Here is a 22,032-nt window from a genome sequence, read left to right on the forward strand (position 1 = left end):
CATGTCGTAAACTTATTCACTACAATCTGTTGCCTGGAGCATGCCCATAGAAAAGAAAAGTTCATGAACATTTTTGCTCAACATGCTCACTGAGCGGTCTACGACCTTAATATTTTATGAGGGCCACCTGTGTACCTCGCACAGGTTTCCCTGTAAGGGCAGTTGTGACTAAGGTTTAACCAGTTGCAGTAATGAGACTTGGGGCAGCCCTTGTATCTTGAAGTGCCTCTGTGCATGCTCCAAAATGTTGCTGCACATCTCAGCCAGAAAGGACACATGCCACTCTACTCTGCAGATATTTGCACTGACATCCTGTGACTGTGTACTTTCAGTTAGTCAGAAGTGTCAGGACACTCGCCCACAGAATGGTCTGCTCAGCAGCCCCTCATCCAGGTCCACAATTTGTTTTCATTCATCGTGCTTTGCATCAGACACCAAAAATCCTAAGGACTAAGATCTTTTATCCATCATTCTTCTTAACCTGCATGGTTAATCTCTTATGGGGTCAAGAGATTGCTGGAGCCTATCCTGGCTACTGTTGGGTGAAGGTGGGGAACACCGTCACAGTCTTTCACAGGGCAGACTAACATCTTCTGTTACCTCAATCTAAAACCTTTTTAAAATGTCTTGTGGCTTAGACCCTTTATTTGTTTTATTCTTTTCTCACGCAGTGCTTATAAGAGTATGTTTTTTTTTAAATGTAAGGAGCTACTTGAAAATGCTATTTAAATTTAAGTTTGTATTTCTAAAAAGTTTCCTTAAGGTCACTCCAAGGTGACCGTTCATCTCACAGAAACACATTAAAATAATATCTATATATTTTTAAATTAAGAGGGGAAAAAACTACAACTAAATCTATGAAGACTTTTTGCTATTTTTGCCTTTATTGGTTGACTACATCTGTAGTTAAAAGTGTACAATAAAGCAGAAAGCAGTTAAGAAACACACTTTTCTTCCAGCAGATATTTTTAATGCTTAATGCTATTATCAAAAACTCAACACAGATGCAAATCTTTGGTGGAAAACGTTTCTTGTCATTCAGAGCCTTTTTTATTGTTTTGGGAACAAGTTTCTAAGATGTATTCTTAAAAAAGTAAGACAATGTTCATTAATGTCATTTTTGTACATAGGTCAAACTGCAAAATCAATGGCACACCTTTTCATCTACATAAAAAAAGTAGTGTCAAACTGCCAATGCACTCAATTTACTATAAATAAGTCCTTCTGAGCATTGTTAATTAAAGGAGGATGTTCATTATTGCAAATCTTTTTAAAGCCCTAAAAAACTATCTGCTTTATTTAACTTAGAGGCATAATTTCACACCAAAACCACCCTATTTGCCAACATTTTCCCTTACCTATAGACTGACATAGAGATTTTGCAATGAACAATAAAGGAAAATCTGCCATTGGACCACTAAACTAATCTGTATTGATTAGGCAGCAGCAATAACTGCAAATTAGGGTTCTATTTGGGTTTCAAGAATAATCAATTCAAGGTTGAACACCACCTTCAAACAGCTTTCTGTGCATTACATGCAATAAATGTTTTTATTGTTGAATAGAAGCTAGTGGATTCACATTATAAAATTTGTCACAGTGGGGGTAATAGTTTTTCTCTTTTGATTTTTTTTTTGCCTTAAAACTTTTGCTACAAGAAGGAAAACAGGAGAACAAAGTCAGACACTCAGAACCCAAAAACATGCTGTTGGCTTTAGGATTCTTCTTTTATATTTTTTTTCTTTTTGACAGTTAAAAAGAAGACAACAAAGCCTGAGCTGCTGTGTTTCTCACAGGGAAAAAGGTAGATTGGTACTTTCCCCCCCTCCTTTTTTAAGTGTATTAAACACAACATACAGAAGAGTAAAATGATGTAAATAAAATAAGTAATTCATCATCCTTCTGTCAAACTTTACAATTGTTTTAGGTTAAAGCTTAGGTCTATCATAACAAAATGGAAGAGTTTGGGAACAACAGCAACTTAGCACTGACGGAGAGGTTTCAGCGAAGCGCACAGTGCAAAGAGGTCGGCGACTTTCTGCACAATCGATTGCTACAGAGCTCCAAACCTCATGTAACTTTCAGATTAGCCCAAGTGCAGTATTCAGAGAGCTTCATGGAATGGGTTTCCATGGCCAAGCAGCTGCATGCAAGCCACAGATCACCAAGTGCAATGCAAAGCGTTGGATGCAGTGGTCTGAAACACGCCGCCACTGGACTCTGGAGCAGTGGAGACGCCTTCTCTGGAGTGACGAATCACTCTTTTCCAGCTGGCAATCTGATGGACGAGTCTGGGTTTGGAGGTTCCAGGAGAACTGTACATTTCCGACTGCATTGTGCCAAGTGTGAAATTTGGTGGAGGAGCAATCATGGTGCGGGGTTGTTTTTCAGGACTTGTGCTTGGCCCCTTAGTTTAATTGAAAGGAACTCTGATTGCTTCGGGACACCAAAACATTTTGGACAAATCAATGCGTCCAACCAACAGTTTGGAGCAGGGCCCTTCCTCTTCCAACATCACTGTGCACCGGTGCAAAAAGCAACAGAGAACACCTGTAAGATAAACTACAAGGAGAACTAGAGCGGACACTGAGAGCCAGGCCTTCTTGACCAACATCAGTGTGTGACCACACCAATGTGCTTTTGGAAGAATGGTCAAAAATTCCTATAAACACTCCTCAACCTTGTGGACAGCCTTCCCAGTAGAGTGGAAGCTGTATTAGCTGCAAACGGTGGACCAATATCATAATGAACTCTATGGGTTAGGAACGGGATGGCACTTCAATTCAATTGTGACTCAAGGCAGGTGAGTGAATACTGTTTGTTCATATAGTGTATGTAGTTGCTGTTTTTCAAATAGTGATATCGAAAAAACGTAACATAAAATGTTCCCTTAAATTAGCATTTTGTGCGCACATATTAGTATTCTGTCCACACAATTTGCTATTTTGTGGCCACAAATTAGCATTTAATTAGCATTTTGAGCGCATGTCTTGGTATTTTGTGCGAACAATGTATTATCTTGTGTGCATAAAGTAGTTATTATTAAAGGTATTTTTATGGTTATGTTTCTAATTTGTTTGTTTGCCTAATTTCAATCACAATGATGGTTTGAATGAATATAATTTTAGGGTCTGGCTATATAGAAAAAAATAACATATACAACACAGTAGACTTTTTTTTTTTGATAAACAATTTTATAGAACAATAATTATATTTTTTGATAACAAATCAATTGAAAAGTAAGAAATAACAAAAAACGGTGTGGTTTAAAAGGGAACAGTGCCCCCCACTTGCCACTTGCATTGAGATGAGTTTCTGAGCTCAGCACAGACGTTTGTGCTTTTCATCCCATCTTCCAGCAGCAGCAGCTCACTTTGGCGCACGCATCTCTCCAACGCAGTGCGGCTTTAAGAGCACCGAGGCTCTTAAATCTGCGCGTGACTCCTCCCTCCTCCGTGATGTCAGCGAGAGGGAGAGAGGTGGGCAGCATTGAGGAACTGAGTTCATACAATACTACTGAGACATCCACAGCTTAGCAGAGAGATACGGTGAACCGCCTATCCCGGCTCCTGTAAGTGATGCTGCACTGAGGCACACTTTGATCCAACTCCACTGGGGGAACGATGCACTCTTTGCACCCCTCATTTAAGAGTTATTTTCTTTTCTTTTTTGGCAGCGTGCGCTACCTTACGTCCGTTAAAGAAGTGGTTCTTGAATAAATTTGGTTTAAGGTGTCAGTTGTTCATTAGAAGTCTTTCCTTATTCTTTTTTTTTTCTTATCCTTTTTTTTTTTTACCCTCTTGGATTGAAGTTAGGCTCTCAGCACAAAGGGCAATTAAAGCGAGCCCGACTCTCATTCTGAGCTGGTGAAATTCCAAAATCACATTAAGGCTAGGGATACAAAGTTTCTTTGAAACAGCCTTGGATCACAGCGTATCTCCGCCTGTGGGATTGCGAGCTGAAGACAGCCGAAGAGGAATTACAGCATCTTCTCCTAACTAAGTTGATCGCTCCGCTTGCCATTTTGCGTCTTGCACGCCGGGACCACCTTTTTTGTTTTAGCGCATGGACAAGTTTTTAGAGTGGATAACATTTTTTTATTGGTTTTTATTATTTTCATTCTGATGAGGACCCTGTCTGCACGTTTTCTCACTTCAGACTAATTCATGGCACTCTTTTTTTCCGCTCCGGCGATGCGTTTTCGCCACGGTATTCACCGTTGACTTTTTTCCCTCCCTCCAATCCTTTTTCTACCGAGTATTAAAGGTGAGTGTTTCCTTTTCTCCTCAGAATACTTAAGTGTTCCAATGATTACAATCCATTATTTTCTGACCGTTTAACATAACTGGTTTATGTCCGGAGCGCATTTTCTGCAGCCTGAACATGTCAACATGATCGCGGATGCGCACTGCCGGAACCGGTTTTGTGCACCTAAAACAAAACCAAAAAATGGGCAACACTGAAGTTAGATCCTTCGTTTTGTGGCGGTACTGTGTCATTTCAGTGTTCGTGAGAATTCCTGGCTGGAGCTGCTCACACCACAACATGCACTTGTGCCGCCACAATCATGCGACTTTTTTCTCGGCAAAAGTGTGGATTATTGCTTTGGATAACTCTACTTCAGGCTTTACTTAGTATAATTTATCATAAATCACGATTTAGACCGGCACTCTGTTTAAAACCATCCAACTGCAGGGACTTATGTGTCCGGATTGTAGCACCGCGACCGCTAGGCTCCGTGCGTCAATGCGCAGCAACAGCGCGCTCCAGCATCTCCAGTTCACCTGTCACAGACCTCAGGGGCTTTTCTGTCTATTCTGATCATCAAGCCACTCTGGGACAAATAACACTTAACAAGCAGGATTTGCATTGTGCTGTTATGTGCTCCAACAGCCAGGTCAAATCTTAGCTGTTCAAAGATTTAACAGCCACAGTTGGTTGTTTCAACTTCTTTATGATATCTGTTGATTTGATTTTACAGTGTTTTTTAAGTACAGTTTTAAAAACAAAGCATTTGAAATTTAAAACAAACTTGTATTCGAATTTAGATAAACACGTATTTTCACAGTTGATGGAATGTTGAAAATGTATATGAAAGGCGTAAAATAGTTTTAATACTTTATTCTCTTTTATACCGTTTAAATGCATTTTCATCACTCCATTGACTGTAAAAATACACATTTTTTACACGCTATATATATGTGTGTGTGTGTGTGCGCATGTGTGTTATGGGAATCTGGATATTGGTAACTAACATTGTCAATGAGTTGAAATATTCCCAAACTGTCTTTTAAATAAATTGTGACCTTTCTGGTGCTTGTTTTGCTGCTATGTTTTACATCTGCGGTCTGATATCGTCTCGGAGCCGCTTTGTCCATATTCACCAAACCAATTAATAAGAAATAAAAAAAAGCCTGATATGTGTCTATTTAAACTGTCATCATCTTGATTTCCCAAATTCCCCAAAATACCGATAGCATTTTCATATGACATTAAAAAAAAATGTCAAATGGGTCCGTGATAGATCTAACAAAAGTTTAGCTCTTGGTTTTAAAGCAAACATTAATTTATATGTATACAAATCAGTAATTTAGCAAGCCAGGAGGCCAAGTGGGATAAAGTTGAACTCCATATATTTATGTATACATACACATTTGCATGTGTGGGCTGCCCTCTTGAGGAAAAGGATTATGATGTTGAAAATTAGCTTGCCAGCCAGCTAATGTAAATAAAGGATTGGCCAGTGATCATTTAATCGTGGTAATCGTGCAACTATTTAGGATTCAAGTTTATCAGAGACTCAGAGCTCACCAAATTCTGTGCAGTCTGACTTTTACCTAAACTCTATTACTCTGTCATACAGTTCAGGTTTGCTTTTGTCCTGATTTCAACCTTATTGTTGGACACTTCATTTTCCTCTATACAGAATAGATTTAGCTTTAGGTAATTGTTTGAAATTTACCAAATCCATCTATGCTCAACTGCAATTTTGTTTTCAACCAAAAAACAAAAACCAGGACTAAGAACTTTTTCTTTCCCTTCAAACCTCCTTGAATACAGAGACAGTTTTCACAAAAGCAGTGCTTGACAGCTGATTTATCAAAGCTTATTTTGTCTCAGACTCGGAGTAACCTACTGAAATTTTCCAAAAAAGAGCATTTTTAGGGGGTGAAGGCTGTTAGTGACAGTGGCTGTATATCTCTTCTCCACTGCTACTTTCATTGGATGCAAACAACAGGAAGACCCGTCTATCACGCTGTGATCGAGGGGCTGGTCAGCTCCCCTTCACTCTACCTCTCAAGAGGAAGGTTTGAGTTTGCCTGCTGGATTCAACCTGCTGTCTGGGGCTCAAAATAGTATTTCAGGAAGCATTTCAGGAGTATAATGAAATGTAAGCACAGGAGACACTCTAACTGACACCTAGAATCTCCCCGTTGTTACTTTTTCCCCTGCAGCACAGTTCCTTCACTCACTTAGTTTATCCCTCATGGACAGGTTTGCAAAGAGTTTTGACAAATGAAAAGAAAAGCAAATGCTGGGAAATCATATGGAGCAGGGAAAATAACCTGCATCAAGGTAATAACAGGGGCTAATCAGATGTGCCTTGCTTATGGAAGCATTAGGCTTTCTTTTAGGTCCTAATTTCAATATGAAATGTTAGAAATATGGTGTCTTTAAATTAACATGAGTTAAATTATCTTCCTTCGAATTTTTTTCCAACCTTCAAGATACTTTTATCTTTGTGTGTATTTGGAGTCTGCATAAATTCATTAGATAAGCACTCCTTAATTCTTTAGGAAATCATTTTCTGTTAATCCAAAGGACAGGCATCGGGATTATTATTTGTATTCTATGGATCATGGACTTCTACATCGTCTGAGCTCAGCTCTGAACATTCTGGTGATCACGGGTCAAAAAAATTCCTGCCCGCCGTCCGATAGATGAACATTTCATGAAGTGTGTTGCCGTAACCTAATAGCATATCTCTCATAGTGCTTTTGACAGGATTGCTGCACAACACTGTGCCCTGTGTGTGAAGAATGAAAACCACTGCAGTGATCAATGCCTCTTTTTTGTCCAACTGTTCTGTAATGAGTCTCATGCGGCTGCTTTGTGAGATATGTGCAGTCTCCTTGCACGTGTTGCACCAGTGTCTTGCAGTTGTTGCAGATTCTGAACCACTGTAATAAAATCCTTAATTTTAATCAATTCCCATTTGTCGGCAAGCTCACTTGCTATGAACTTTGGTGCCTTGCTAATTTAGGGGACCCCTGTTGTGCAGTTTAGGGAGTCACACATTTGAAGTTACTGTTTGACTTGTTTTAATTTCACACATAAAAAAAAGAAAATTATGATTCTCAGAGAGCTGCTTGTGATCCCTTGTTACTGCAGGTATGTGTGCATGATACAGTGCCAGCTTTAAAGCGTCGTGTGAAGACTTTCCAGACACATTTTGCCAGTCTTTGAAGGAAACTGATGTTTGCTTTTAAGTCAGCTGCCTGATGAATTCAAAGCAATATCTTCAAGAAAGTCATATTTAGTTAATAAACACTCAAGAGAGTTGGTGGACCTAAACACACGGCGGGAAAACGACTGAAGCCTTTGCCGATGAAAATATTGTGCAGAGAGCTACAGAGGCAGCCGGTATCATTAAGATAAGGGGGAGGGGGTACAATGTGTGCTGTAATGGCTTTACCCTGAAATGTTAAATAAGGTATTTTGCAAAATGTACTTTTATATAATTGCATTAGATTTGAAGTTTTTAGGCCTCATTAAAACCTGTGTGGCCAAACATGCGCTGACCTTTGGCTGCTGATGAGAATCACTTCCTTAATCTGTTAAACTGTTAATAGGTTAAATGAACAAATATGTCAAAATGTCACTTAGTAGACCAAACAAGCTAACTCTCCAGTAGTCTCCTAATTAAGTGATGGAAAGAAGTCAATATTTTATTCTATCACCTACATGCAAGGAAGTATGCCTTCCTCCTCATTTGCCAGCAACCTACTTTGGTTTTGTCCGTTTAGGTTCTTGCCCTTTAATAAGTGTTAGCATTTAAAAATCCCTAATTTTTCAGCCTTAAGCAACAGAGGCATTGGGCATGTGATGTGGGTTCTTAAAAGCTAATTTGTTTTCACACTGGATAGACATGCAGGGAGGGGATTTTTCTTCTTTTTCTACTCTTTATTAGTACATATCTACTATCTACAGTTGGAAGAGGTTTGATGGGAAATGTTGAAGCAAAACTCACAAATGTTGCTCCCGGCTTTTTTTTTTTGATAGATGCAAGACTTGATGTCATATAATTCCTCCCGGGCACAAACCACAATTATTAATTCCTCCTGCATGGTCAATTTTAAAATGGTTGGCATTCTAATTAGTCCCTGATTGGTCAAAGTTCAACTGGTTTAACTTTCAAAGCGCGTTCAATGGCTGCATGTTTTGTTGGTAGAGCCTGAAACCTAACTTAAAAACTTGCATAGTGATGCGTGAATTTGAGAGTTTTAAACATGGAACACACATCTATGCACTCATGGACTTTTCATTGCAAGTGGCTGCTAGAACTTGTATTGCTGAAGGTAGTGTGAAGGTAGGGAGGAAGAATGGTGCACAACTAAACATATTTAAGAGTGATCTGTTCATAGGAATTTTTATTACAAAAACAAAAAACTATAATAATTTGATAACCTCTACTTCTACATTAAAAAAAAAGAAAAGTTTCACATTGCTTCTTCTACTGCCATCAGTGTAAACAGGACTCTTATCTTACTCTGCTGGTTCACACACGCGGCCGTTCTTGAAACATTTGAGAGCTCAATTGTCTATATTCAGAGCAAACGAGGGTCTCCATTAATAGCTGCTGTCAAGCATTACAACGGTGAATTTGTGTGTGTGTGTGTGTGTGTTGTTGCACGAAAGCATCACAGCTTCAGGCACCGTTCTGCTTCCTCCAAATTAGCTGCAATCTGGATGTTTAGTGCACTTTAAGAAGACACTACAGCACTTTTTTTTCCCCCAGACTTGAATCAAGTTGGATACTTTGATTGTGTTTATTTATTTATTTATTTACTGGAGATGTTCCGAGTAACATTCTCTAAATCAGTGTTTTTCAAGTAAAGCACACCAGTGTGCTGTGGGAGATGGTCAGGTGTGCCGTGGGAAATTACCCTCATTAATTGATCTAAAAACATTTTCCATCTCCAGGATATCAGCTCTGTGTTCATCCAAACAGGCCCTGATAAAACACTGAGTAGTTAGGAATATGAAAGATCATAAAATACTTTTTCCTTTGTGTTTACTTGATTCTATTAAAGACATTTTGATAAGAATGACGGTACCGCGATTTAGCTGTTTTCTGAAAAGTCCCGCCCCTTTAACTGTCTCCACCAATCATTCTTGGAGGGCTAATCACACGTCATCAGTCTGACCAATCAGAAGTGGTTAAAGTCCTCACTTCCTTGTTCTGATTCTGCTCATAAAGTCTCTCAGTTTTAACAATAATACCAGCTAAAGCTCGTCTTTAGCGGTGTTGCTTTCCACAGAATCCGGTATCAGACTGTGGAACAAGTGAACAAAACAATGAAGTTAAGAGACGCGACTCTGTCTGCCCTTTTGCGGCAGTATTCACACTATCTCCCAGGATGCATTGGATTTAAGTGATGGTGTATCTGCGCTGCAACGAGTTTTCCTTGTTAAACGTCATGAAACCTCAACGAACACACATCAAACAGCTTTTAAATCTTCTAACTTAACTTATATTACATCTTTTATAGAAAAAAAACAGCGGCAACTTCCAGCTTTTTCTGCCATAATTATCACGAAAATGCATGTGAGATTGCGGAGGGGCTGTAGATCAATACAGACTATGAGTTTCTCTTTTACATTTTTGGATGCTGGTTTGCCGCTGGATTTTTGTCAAGGTTAAAGTGTGCCGTGGCTCAAAAAATGTTGAAAAACACTGCTCTTAATAATGTAGAGATGAATTCAAGGAATGTGTCAACTAATAATACATCTATGACTAATTTAGAAGAGGTTAGTTTCTAAACAAAAAACTAGAAATGTATTACAAACTGTCTTGAATTGTGTGTGTTGTACCATATTTACATTTATGTTTTATTTTCTTTTTCTTTTGTTTTTCTCTGTACTTTGGCAGAATTGCTGCAGCAGAAGTGAAGCACTCATCAAATCTCGAGTATGGACTTAGCAAGTCAAACATTTCCACTGGTGGTCCTTCTCACCTGTGTGTTAATACTATGCAAGGCCCAGGAGAGGGACTACATAGTGAAGGAAGAGCAGCCAGAGAACGTTCGCATTGGGAATCTGCTCAAGGATCTGGATCTCAACCTAGATCCTAGCATCAGGCTGTCCTCTCCCTTACAGTTCAAGCCGGTGTATAAAACAGGTGACGTGCCTTTGGTGAGAGTGGAGGCCAACACAGGAGAGATCTTTACCACCAACCACAGAATTGACCGGGAGAAGCTGTGCTCAGGAGTCTTCACTGAGAAACGCTGCTATTATGAGATTGAGGTGGCGGTATTACCTGACGAGATCTTTCGATTGGTCAAGATCCGGTTCCTGATTGAGGATGTGAATGACAACGCTCCACTTTTTCAGTCAACTGTAATAAATATCTCCATCCCGGAGAACACGGCCATCAACACCAGATACCCGGTACCTTCGGCGTTTGACCCTGATGTAGGGATCAATGGCATCCAAAATTATGAGTTGGTTAAGGTAAGAGGACAATTTCTCTTTTTTTTTTTTACACACACCACCAAAATTCATAAAAACACAATTGTATACATTTTACCTGTTGTAAAATTGTATTCTTACAAAGTGCCACAATAGAAATGTGGGTATCCATGTGTGCCAATCAGTGAGTTGTAAAAAAAAAAAAAATGATGTCATTACTTTCACTTAGCAACAGTTTATCAGCCTTCATACTAAAGCTCTTAAACAATCACCACAGATGTATTTTTTTTCATTGCAGTGACACTTAAATCAAACATTTTGCTAAAATATTAGCTTAGGTGAAAATTACTGCCCCATGTGGGACAAATTCTCTCTGGGATATAGGGCTCACTTGTTTCATTAGCTGTTCACAATAAGCTACTTCCATGTTAAAATGAGGCTAAATTTAGTGGTTCCAAAAGGTATGCTGTTGCTTCGTAATGAATTGGTTGGAAAACATGCTTTGCTGTCATGTTTTTGGCAGTGCCTCTGAAAATTCTGCTGAGACAGATGTCCTGTTCTTTGAGAGCTTTATGTTCAGTGATGGAAACTGGCACATGTACAGCAAATCAAACCCAAGGCGTGCCTCTATCCAACCCATCTTTCATTGATGGAATACGACTCCATGTGCTGGAATGCAGTGCTGCTAGATTTCTTAACATGAAACTTTTATCAACTGTATCTCTCCGCAAAACTTTTCTTGGCAGTAATTTTAAAACTTGAAAGTCTGCAAACTGCAAAAACATCTTAGTACAGTTTGGAGGAGTAGGATGTTGGGTCCCACCTTTCTCCTGAAATGATCTTGTTTTGTATTCAGGAGTCTTTAAGCAAAGCAAAAAAAAACCAAAAAATTATCTTGAAATATATTCATAACTAGCATGTGATTGTTATTCAATTAATGAAAAACCCTGGACTCAAAGAACTTGAGTAACTGTTGTGTTCTAGTAATTTAATAGAATGATACCATAAATAACTTTAAATGGCTTTTGGGGACACGCCACAATCCCTGGGCCAAGTTATCGCATCAACCATATGCCATTAGAGCAGCGCCTTTTTGTAGACTCAAAAAAGTATATTAAGCATAAAATTAATTGCATTTTTTAATAAACCAATTGATGACTGTCTTAAGTCAAAGTACGTTATTAAGCCAACCTGCTATTGATTATTTTTGTCCCTGCTTTGCCTGCAGCGTGCCACCTGATTGCATCAGTCCTGGTTAATTTATTAATTTTAATTAGTAAGCACACTTTTTTTCTGTTTGTTAGTTTAAGGATTTAGTGTATTATAATTCGTGCCTTGCATCAGTTTTGTCTTTAGACCTCCCAGAGTGATTAAGCAATGTGGAGAAGTTCTGTTGATCCATAAAAAAATTAGGCTCTGCAATGAAGATACAGTATGACCTACTTTTTCATAAAGCGTTGCACAGCTTAATACAGGGTATAGGCCTTAATATCTACATATCCATTATTTCTGCAAGAGAAAGAGCTAAAAGAAGTAGAGTATTTGCAACAATTACAGCACTTTCAGAGTGTGGGTTCAAAATACAGACTATAGTGTCCATTTTCCAACAATGTTTACTGTAAGAGAACAAAGCAAAGAGATAGAAGGAACTATATTATGCAAATAGATGCTTCATGCAACTCCGGGATTGTTTTATTTTGGTTGCCCTCTAATTGATGCACCATTAAACTGCAATTCAATACTATGGGTTAGCTAATGGAGTCAGCCTCAAACTCAGAATTGCAAGTTAATATTATGAGTTTTTTCTTCTTACAGTCTAGACAACGCATTCTGCTTTTTGCAATAAAGATGAAACAAGGACAATACAAATCCAGCGTTATTTAAGGAGGATTTTCTGAGCAGAGGTAGATGTTTTGGAGAGCACACCTTAAAAATACCTAACTTATTTATTTGCATAAATAGTATTTCTTCTTGCCAAGAAATCCCTAGCTTGAAATCTTTAGTATTTCAGTCTTAAAAAAAAAGAAAAAATATTCAATGTTCTAATAATAATGATCATCGAGAATCATTTTCTTTGCCCTTTTTACATTGTTTATCTCTTAATTGTCCATGTCTAGGCAACAGTCCAATAATCATTTGAAAAAAAATAATTCTGACAGCATTCATGGTTTTGCATACTTCATTCCCTTATTCTCATTATGTGTACCTAAAATTAAACATCTCCTCATATCTCAGCTTTCTCATGTTTTAATTGAGTAAAACAAAATAAGAATTATTAAAGAAGTCAGAGGCGCTTTCCGCTTTTTGTATCGTTTATTTCAGATGTGCACCAGAAAGCCAGGGGTTTAGAGAGGAAGGACTGTGCAAGGATTTCCTAGAATAGCTCTTGGCTGCTAAGCCACCCGTGGTCTGTCTCTGCATGGTCCTGTGAGATTTGTCTCAGAAGGTCCCTCAGAAAGATAGTTTGTCCACTTTTCTTTTGTTGTTCTAAAATTGTCGCTATTGTGTTGCACAGTCAACCATACTCTGTGGTGTGTTACTCCACACAGAACCTACCCCTGTTATCAACATACTGGACAAATAGAGACCCAGGAGCTCTTTTTTTGTAAAACTTCATCCTTTTTCAAAACTAAAACAGACAACACATTGCTTGTCCTGCACAATGTTGAAAAGAAAAAATCCACATAATGGTTGACGATTATGCTATGAAAGATAATTTGCTAACTGTAGTTTGTCTGAAAAGTTATCTGAAGAGTACTTTTTCAATATAAAATATATTGGAAAAATAATGTTTTGCTCACTACCTTATTGACTTTAAAGACCTACTCCAGTGAAAATCATGTTTGGGTGTATTTAACATGTTCTTGTAGCAAGTTTTTATGACATGTATTCATTCATGTATTTTATCCCTTTCGGGGTTGCTGGAGGTCATCCCGGCCACTTGCAAGCAAAGGCAGAAGACACCCTGGACAGGTTGCCAGTCTGTTGCAGGGCCTTATGACATGTATAAAATAATTTAAGTGTCAAATCACCTTTTCTTTATTCAAATTGGAATGAAAAAAGAGCAGATGAAAAAAAAAGAAAAAGCTCTCTTCTTATGACACAGCAAGTGCAATGGGAGGGCCAAAGTCTCACTCCTCTGCTGCATTCTGATGCATCCACTTTTAGACAAATAGACCCATGTACATCTTCATTTTCCAGGTCTGAGGTACCATCTGACTCAAAACTGTACGGCTGGATAGCTCTGATATTGCTCACCATTTGTGTTGCACTGCTAATGTTAGGTTGGGGTTGTAAGGGGTCGTAGGCTAACGGGAGAAAATATAAACAAAGGGATTACTGGGATATCAGCGGAGGCTTACTTCCGCGCCAATAGTCCCACCCACAAGTCTTTCAGGTGAACTCCTTCTGCTCTGCAGAGACTATGTCCTAGAAAATGACAGTTGTTTTTTTTAATTTAGCCTAAAAACAGCATAATCATAATTAAAAGACCACTGGGAACACTTTTATAACAGATCAAAGTTATGATAGAGTGGGACTTAAATAAAATATGATATAACACAGATATGTGTTTGATATAACTGAGTAATACACTTTACTGTCTTAACTCTGAAAATCATGACAGACCTGAGCCAGTTCATATTTTTAACAATTTAGTCAACTTTGAATTTTTTTTTAATTACAAAAACAAAATTAATTATGGGTAGTCTGATCCTTGGGCTCTATTCTCAACATTTTAATTTGTTTGCTTTTTTAAAAAGCTATCATACTGTTGAAGTTCACAAAAAGAGATAAAAAAAAAAATCCCTCTTCTTTTGTTTTAATTATATTGAGTAGCAAAAAGGGGAAGATAAATGTAAGAGTGAGGGCAGGACAAAGCAAAGTCCCGTTTAAAAAAATAAAGAGGTGCCATGCCTTGTGATAAATAGCCATTTAGCCCTGTTCATGGCCTTCAGCATGACTATTCCTCCTGATGCATTCACAGTCTAATCTGAGTCAGCTGTGAGTTTTAAAAAGGTCATCAACTTGAGTGAATGATGCGTCCACCTATAATCTGAGGCACTGTTTGCAGGATGAGCTTCATAGACGCCCTTCTCTCATCATCAGCAACCCCTGCTTCTGTCAGTTTCAGTAAATCATTTTTATTTAAATTAGCCAACTCTCATTCAATTGTGCAGTGCATTCACCCCACATATGCAGCTCTGCTGGAGACCCGGAGCCTTTTAATGTGGAACAAAAAAAACAACTCATCACAGTCCAGGAAGGATTGCACGTACAGTACAACTGTACGTGTGGCAGAAGACTGACGTAAGGTTTAATGTGCACACTTAGCCACTTAGAGAGCTTTGTCCTTCTCTCTCAGCCTTAAGGTATCCAGTGAGTGATTCATGTTAGTATTTGGCCTTTTCTTAGCCTGCCCTAGATCTTATCGCAATCCACCAGACTAATTTTGCATTCAGGAGAATGCACAGCCTTAGAGAAAGCTCTCTTCAACTTATTGAAATGCGCTGAGAGTTCTGCTGTCAGTTGTAAAATTGTCTGAAACCAAGACAAAAGCAGAGAACTGCTAGCTCATAAATCATTGTGCAACATTCCCTTTGACACATGCTAACTCAACATCCTACTATTATCATCAGGATTTTGGATGCAGACGCTGAATAGAATCTACGAACTAGTCAAACAACTGTGGCTTGAGAGACCCTATAGAACAGTATAGCTCCAAACGATGGTTTGAGCCTTTAAGTTATGGGGAAACCACTTTGCAGAAAGATTTGTCACATGGAAGTTTCCCAATATTTTTTGCACCACTTTTGCTTCTCTCTATGATTTCAGCCTGCCACGAGGATCACAGAATAAGGTCTGAAAGGATCAGTGCTGCAGTGTGAGCTGTTTTAAGTAGTTCTGTCAATCACTGACGTGTCGACAACATTCCCTCTGCAAGCAATTTTTCAGAGTACACAATAATTTACATGCTGCAGCCGCACGTTTGCGTGCGTTGGCTACAGCACTGAGTTGGCACGAGGGCAGCTCTACGTTTTGAAATATACTACCAACTCTTGTGCTCGCTGGTTGAAATGGCCCTGCCGTGAATTATGAGAATGTACATATCTTAATCTCATTTGATAGCTCTGCCTAGACGGGGTAATCTTTTGCAACATAATGTGAAGCATGAAGCTTATCTCTTTAAAGAGGATGCTTTTTCCTGTTTTAGCATGAAACTGCTTCTGACTGAAAGAGCTTCAAAGGGCTTCTTTGTTTCATAATGTGCATGCAGGTCATTCGCGGGCTTGATCTTCTGTTTATTTTCTCCCTGTGCTCTCTTTTTCTTCTATTTTCTGCTGCTGCTCTATTTCTTTCCTACTTTACACTTTCCTGCCTTTCCATATTTATGAATGTATACCATTTATTGGTATAAATTAACTTCTTTTGAAAAGAGTTATTTACTATTTACTATTGACAATTGCACATTTTTTATGTATAACACATCTATTATACTTTTTAATAGGTTTATTTTCCTCCACTTTTAATAATAAATGTAAAAATTGCTCCTGCAAATTCATGTTGTCATTGTGATTTTTTTAAAACTTTTTTTGTTTTTTTAGCTCCTAAAAATTAGCTTAAATGATCAAAAGTGTTTTTTTTTGTTTTTTTATTCAACAAGAGATGAACCAAACCTAAAATCTTGGTGAAGGCAGAAAAAATTACTAAACAGTGTTAATAATGAAAAAAAAAAAAAAAAAGATGCCTGAAATACAGTGTCTTCGACTGTGGTTTGTGAAATGATGGCTTATGTTTAAAACAGATTTAATACCTTATTCACTTTTCCTCTGGGTTGAGTTTTTAAAATGTTTGTGAGACACAAATCACAAACCCAGCTGATCATTACCATGTTTGCTCATTTGCAAGGACCCTGCTGAGTTGAGCAGAGTAAAGCCAATAACCAGCTGCCTGAGGTGTAAAAATTCCTATTGACATTCATCAGATTTCATAAAAGAAGACAACAAATGATTTTAATACAGCAGTAAGTTTGCACTAACAACAATGAAAAGCTGTCTAAGAAATTGCGAAGATCTTAACGCCAATGAAAACTCTTCTTTATATAAAACAACACCTGAATTATATCTTATCCATCACTTGTTAAAGAGCAGGTTCCTCTTTGTGTTTGTAACACTGTTTTATATTGTTTTAAATCCTCTTTAACAATGATAGTAACTGTAATAATAATTATTTTTAAAAATACAAATGAGGGAGAAACAACAAACAGCAAATTATGTTTCCCCTTGTTTCAAAATGCCTTTTGTTTTTTGTGTACTTAAATTTTAAAGCTGATCATAACTAATTACAATTGTGTTGCTTTGTCTTCCAGAGTGTCACTGAGTTCGGCTTAGACATTATCGAGACTCCTGAAGGGGACAAGTGGCCACAACTCATTGTTCAGCAAAACCTTGATCGGGAGAAGAGGGACACTTTTGTTATGAAGATCAAAGTGGAAGATGGTGGAAACCCTCCCAAATCCAGCACTGCCATTCTCCAAGTTACTATCTCTGATGTAAATGACAATCGTCCTATCTTTCAAGACAGTGAGCTGGAGGTCTCAGTGCCAGAGAATGCTCCAACAGGAACATCAGTTGCTCAGCTCCATGCGACCGACGCAGACTGGGGATCCAATGCACAGATACACTTTGCCTTCAGCAACCAGATTTCTTCCTCAACCAAACGTCATTTTGCCATCAACAGCTCTACTGGACTGATCACTGTGAAGCAACCTCTAGACAGGGAGGTGACCCCTGTTCACAAACTCATCGTCCTGGCAAGTGACGGTGGCTCAACCCCATCCAGAGCCACAGTAATTGTAAATGTCACAGATGTAAATGACAATGTTCCTGCTATAGACACTAGGTACATTATCAACCTTGTAAATGGCACGGTTCTGCTCTCTGAGAATGCACCCCTTAACACCAAAATAGCCCTTATTACTGTTACTGACAAGGATGCAGATCTGTATGGAAAAGTGGCTTGCTACACGGACCATGATGTTCCTTTCCGGCTGAAACCTGTCTTTAATGACCAGTTTTTACTTGAGACGGCTGCCCCCTTAGATTATGAGACAACTCGAGAATACGCCATTAAGATAGTGGCCTCAGATAGAGGGACACCCCCTTTGAATACTTCAGCTATGGTCTTAATTAAAATTAAGGATGAGAATGACAATGCACCCATCTTTCCTCAGCCTGAAATTCAACTTTCAATACCAGAGAACAATGACCCATCAACACAATTGATAAAAATCAGCGCTACAGATGCAGATAGTGGAAGTAATGCTGAGATCATCTATACCCTTGGCCCCGATGCACCTGATGGGTTTCACATAGACAGACGTTCAGGAATCCTGTCTGTTGGCAAGCGCTTGGATAGAGAAAAGCAGGAACGATTTTCATTCATCGTCATAGCAAGAGACAATGGCTCTACACCGCTGCAGAGCAATGTCACTGTTAGGCTAATTGTTCAAGACCTTAATGACAACAGCCCTGCTTTCACACACCCAGAGTACAACTTCTACGTACCTGAGAACCTGCCACTCTATGGAACTGTTGGGTTAATCACAGTGACAGATGCAGACGCGGGTGACAATGCTGCTATCACCCTGTCCATTTTGAATGGTAAAGACAATTTTATTATCGACCCCCAGACTGGTGTGATCAAACCAAACATCACCTTTGACAGGGAGCAGCAAAGCTCCTACACATTTATGGTCAAGGCAATTGATGGAGGGCAGCCTCCCACCTCTTCCTATGCCAAGGTCACTATCAATGTTGTTGATGTAAATGACAATCGTCCTGTGTTTGTCATCCCGTCCTCCAATTACTCATACGACCTCGTGCGCACCACCACCACCCCTGGTGCTGTGGTGACAAGAGTGTTTGCCATTGACAATGACACCGGTATGAATGCTGAGCTGCAGTACAGTATTATCAGCAGCATCATCATCACATCTAGGGTCTCCCCTCGAGGTCTTTTTACCATCGATAAAATATCAGGTAATATAACCCTGCAAGAAAAAATAGTTGGAGCTGATTTGGGACTGCATAGGCTGGTGGTCAAGGTCAGAGATTTAGGCCAGCCTGAGTCTTTACAGGCTATCACACTTGTTCACCTGTTTGTCAATGACACTGTCTCAAATGCTACCTTTATTCAAGAGCAGCTGCGAAAAAGTATGGAAACACCTTTGGATCGAAACATAGGGGACAGTGAGGTGACTCCTCAAGCTAATGGATATGTAATTGTTGTCATAGCTATCATAGCAGGAACCATGACTGTCATATTGGTGATATTTGTTACGGCCTTGGTGCGTTGCCGGCAGACACCCAGGCATAAAGTGGTGCAGAAAGGCAAGCAAAGTGGAGAATGGGTTTCACCAAACCAAGATAATCGCCAGATTAAGAAGAAGAAGAAGAGAAAGAAGAGATCACCCAAGAGCCTTCTTCTGAACTTTGTGACAATAGATGAGTCCAAGCCTGATGACCCTACTCATGAGCATGTTAACGGTACATTGGATCTCCCTGTGGAGCTAGAGGAGCAAACCATGGGGAAATACAATTGGGCAACTACGCCTACTACCTTCAAACCTGACAGCCCAGATTTAGCCAAGCATTACAAGTCTGCATCCCCTCAGCCCACATTTCAAATTAAACCGGAAACTCCTGTGGCCCCAAAGAAACACCATGTGATCCAGGAGCTCCCCTTGGACAACACTTTTGTGGTGGGCTGTGATTCACTTTCCAAGTGCTCATCGACTAGCTCTGACCCATACAGTGTCTCAGAGTGCAGCTGTCAGGGGGGATTCAAGACTTCGGGGCAAATCACCACCCGACAGGTAATTCATGACTTCCTTTTTAAATCCACCCACACTAGCCTCCATTCACAACCCCCTTGCTATTCCCTTGTAGGCTATGTGAAAGGGAGAGGGCAGGAGCATGAAACAAAGGGAAGTGGTCACACAAACTACGATCATGTTTACATGAATGTCATGTGTACCTAAGATATCGGAATACTTCAGGGAAAAGAAAATATATATATATATATATATATATATATATATATATATATATATATATATATATATATATATATTTTTTTTTTTGTTACACCATTTGTCATTTCAACCAGGTAAACCTTTCCTGAAGCCAGGTCTCTTTTAATCCTACTATACAGGCAGCCATTTGAAGTGGAATTCTGCATTCTAAAGCTTTGTTTATAACAGGTTTGATCTGTAAACATGGCTGTGAAGGATGGCATTTTTATTATTCGAAAAATTCTTGAAAAATTATGATTGAACTCTTATAAAGATACAATAGAGATTAAAAGCTAAGTTAGTTTCACATTTCTAAGGCATCTTTAGCAAAATGTAAAGGTGCAACTATAACATCAGATATTTGTTAAGCCAAAAAGTATAAAAGTAAAAGCCTGTCAAAAAAGATTTTCCTTGCGAAACAAAGCTCAACCATTAAATGTTCTTAAGGCCTCACTGGGGTTTTGTGAAGGTAAAGTTTATTTGAATGCCAAGGTACCGCAAAGGGCTTATGATTCCCTGAGAGACATGTGCCAAGTGCAAAGAGCCCCCAATAAATAAAAGCTGGCAAGGGAAATAAATGTAAATCAGATGTAAGGAGAGGTGCTTAGTGCTGACAGGCCGAGCGCGGTGCTGTTGTGAAGTCTGCCTACTGCTGCGGGTCACAGGGATCAAGGCGATGCAAAGCCTTGATACTAATAAACTTAAACACCAAGAGAGCAGTAGTCCATAAAAAGCCTGCCTGGCCAACTTTGCATTAAACTCGTAAATTTTCCAAGTTAACGGCCCCAATTATTGTTATAAAAGGCAAATGTTTATTCTAATTTTTTGCTTTTTTTCTCTCTTTTGTTGGCTTGCCTTAAACTTAACCCACAAAAAATGTTTACAACTTAGGCAATGGTGACTGTTTGACAGTTCAATGAACATTATTATTGGTGTGTCCCCAACACATGACTAAAGGTGCATGTTGACCCTAACTTACAGGATTGAAGGATCCACAGTTGATTAGCTCTGAGGTGTTCACACGTACACAAGGAACTTGTCTTGATTTTCAATTTTTTTTTCCTTTTTGTTTTTAAAAATGTTTTTATTTTTACTTTAAAATTTAGTTTTGGTTGCACTGGCTCTGTTTCTCTCTCCAGTGTTGATCATAATTACCAAAACTGTCACTCATTCATTTCTGGGTCAATTTCTTTATTTTGCATCATTTCTTTTTTTATATTTCTTTTACATCAGGTGCTTTATTTTGTTCATGTCTGCAGTTTCATACGGCTCACTGTTTCTAAACCTCTGGCTTAGTTCTGTCTCCTCTCCATGACATCTACCAAGCTTTAAAATGCAACATAACATAGTTGTTGTAAATGACTGTTGATCCTGCAAAGTATTGTACTTAGGCTAATTTATGAAGACACCCACACAGAGATAATAGTCATTCCCTTCATCCACCTTTTATTTGAAACCCTAGTTAAAAGCTATGCCCTGCCATGGTACATTACACATAAGCCTACTACATGCCCCTGGTACTAAAGATTTAATCCATAATGTGTTTATACGACACACTGACAAGTTGTCAGAATGATTTTCCTCTCGTATGCAAAGTCACTGCCAGGAAATGTGCAAGATTTAGTTAGTGTTCACCAATTCTGAATACGATGCTTTAGGAATTTTTTGGGATGCAGATTTAAATAGGTTTATTTATTTATTTTTCTCGTTTGTTGCTGTTTGTATTGGAACATTTTCGTGCCAATAATTTAAAGTCTATGAATATTTGATTAGTAAACGTTCTCCCAAATCTTTGACACTCCGTTTGTATCTCATTACTTCTAATCTGATTATTTCTCTCATCTATATAAAGACAGGGTTGACGTTTCAGCTTTGTTAACCGATTCCTGCATGTACATTTACATGACAGAAAGGTTTTATTCACCAGCCTATTATTAAGTGATGCTAGACTGACAACCTATAGATTTTTTTTTCACCCTGGAGGAACTGACAAGTGATTCCTCCCACTTTAGACATTAGATTTCCCATCAGTTTAAAGTGCGCTTATTTAAAGCTTGTGGCACATAAAACTGCATGACGCTATACCCAAAGAGAATCCGTGGCTGCAAAGGTTAATTAAATACACTAAAGGGTTAATCACTCGTAATACAGAATGATTAAAATCGCTGTAATTGGTTTGTGAATTAGGCTGATTGTAAAAGAAAAAAAATGACAGCCTTTTTTTCAAGATTTATTTATGATGCCATAAACTCGTTTTGGGTGACTCC

At 38.7% G+C, this 22,032-nt stretch overlaps 1 protein-coding gene across 2 annotated transcripts in view; it reads left to right on the top strand.

Annotated features, from left to right (window-relative positions):
- The first annotated feature begins 3,463 nt into the window (after window positions 1-3,463).
- The window catches only part of pcdh11 (protocadherin 11), a 163,374-nt gene continuing 144,805 nt past the window's right edge, over window positions 3,464-22,032 (top strand). Inside the window, exons 1-3 of one of the 2 annotated variants that reach the window (XM_078954096.1) lie at window positions 3,464-4,266; window positions 10,154-10,734; window positions 17,060-19,567. In XM_078954096.1, the coding sequence (XP_078810222.1) occupies window positions 10,195-10,734; window positions 17,060-19,567 (3,048 nt within the window). In that variant the 5' untranslated portion in view covers window positions 3,464-4,266; window positions 10,154-10,194. The remainder of the gene's footprint in view (window positions 4,267-10,153; window positions 10,735-17,059; window positions 19,568-22,032) is intronic. The other variant, XM_011480064.4, reaches the window with a different exon arrangement.

Source organism: Oryzias latipes, chromosome 10 (assembly GCF_053564925.1).
Source record: "Oryzias latipes strain Hd-rR chromosome 10, Olatipes_Hd-rR_3.1".
NCBI lineage: Eukaryota > Metazoa > Chordata > Actinopteri > Beloniformes > Adrianichthyidae > Oryzias > Oryzias latipes.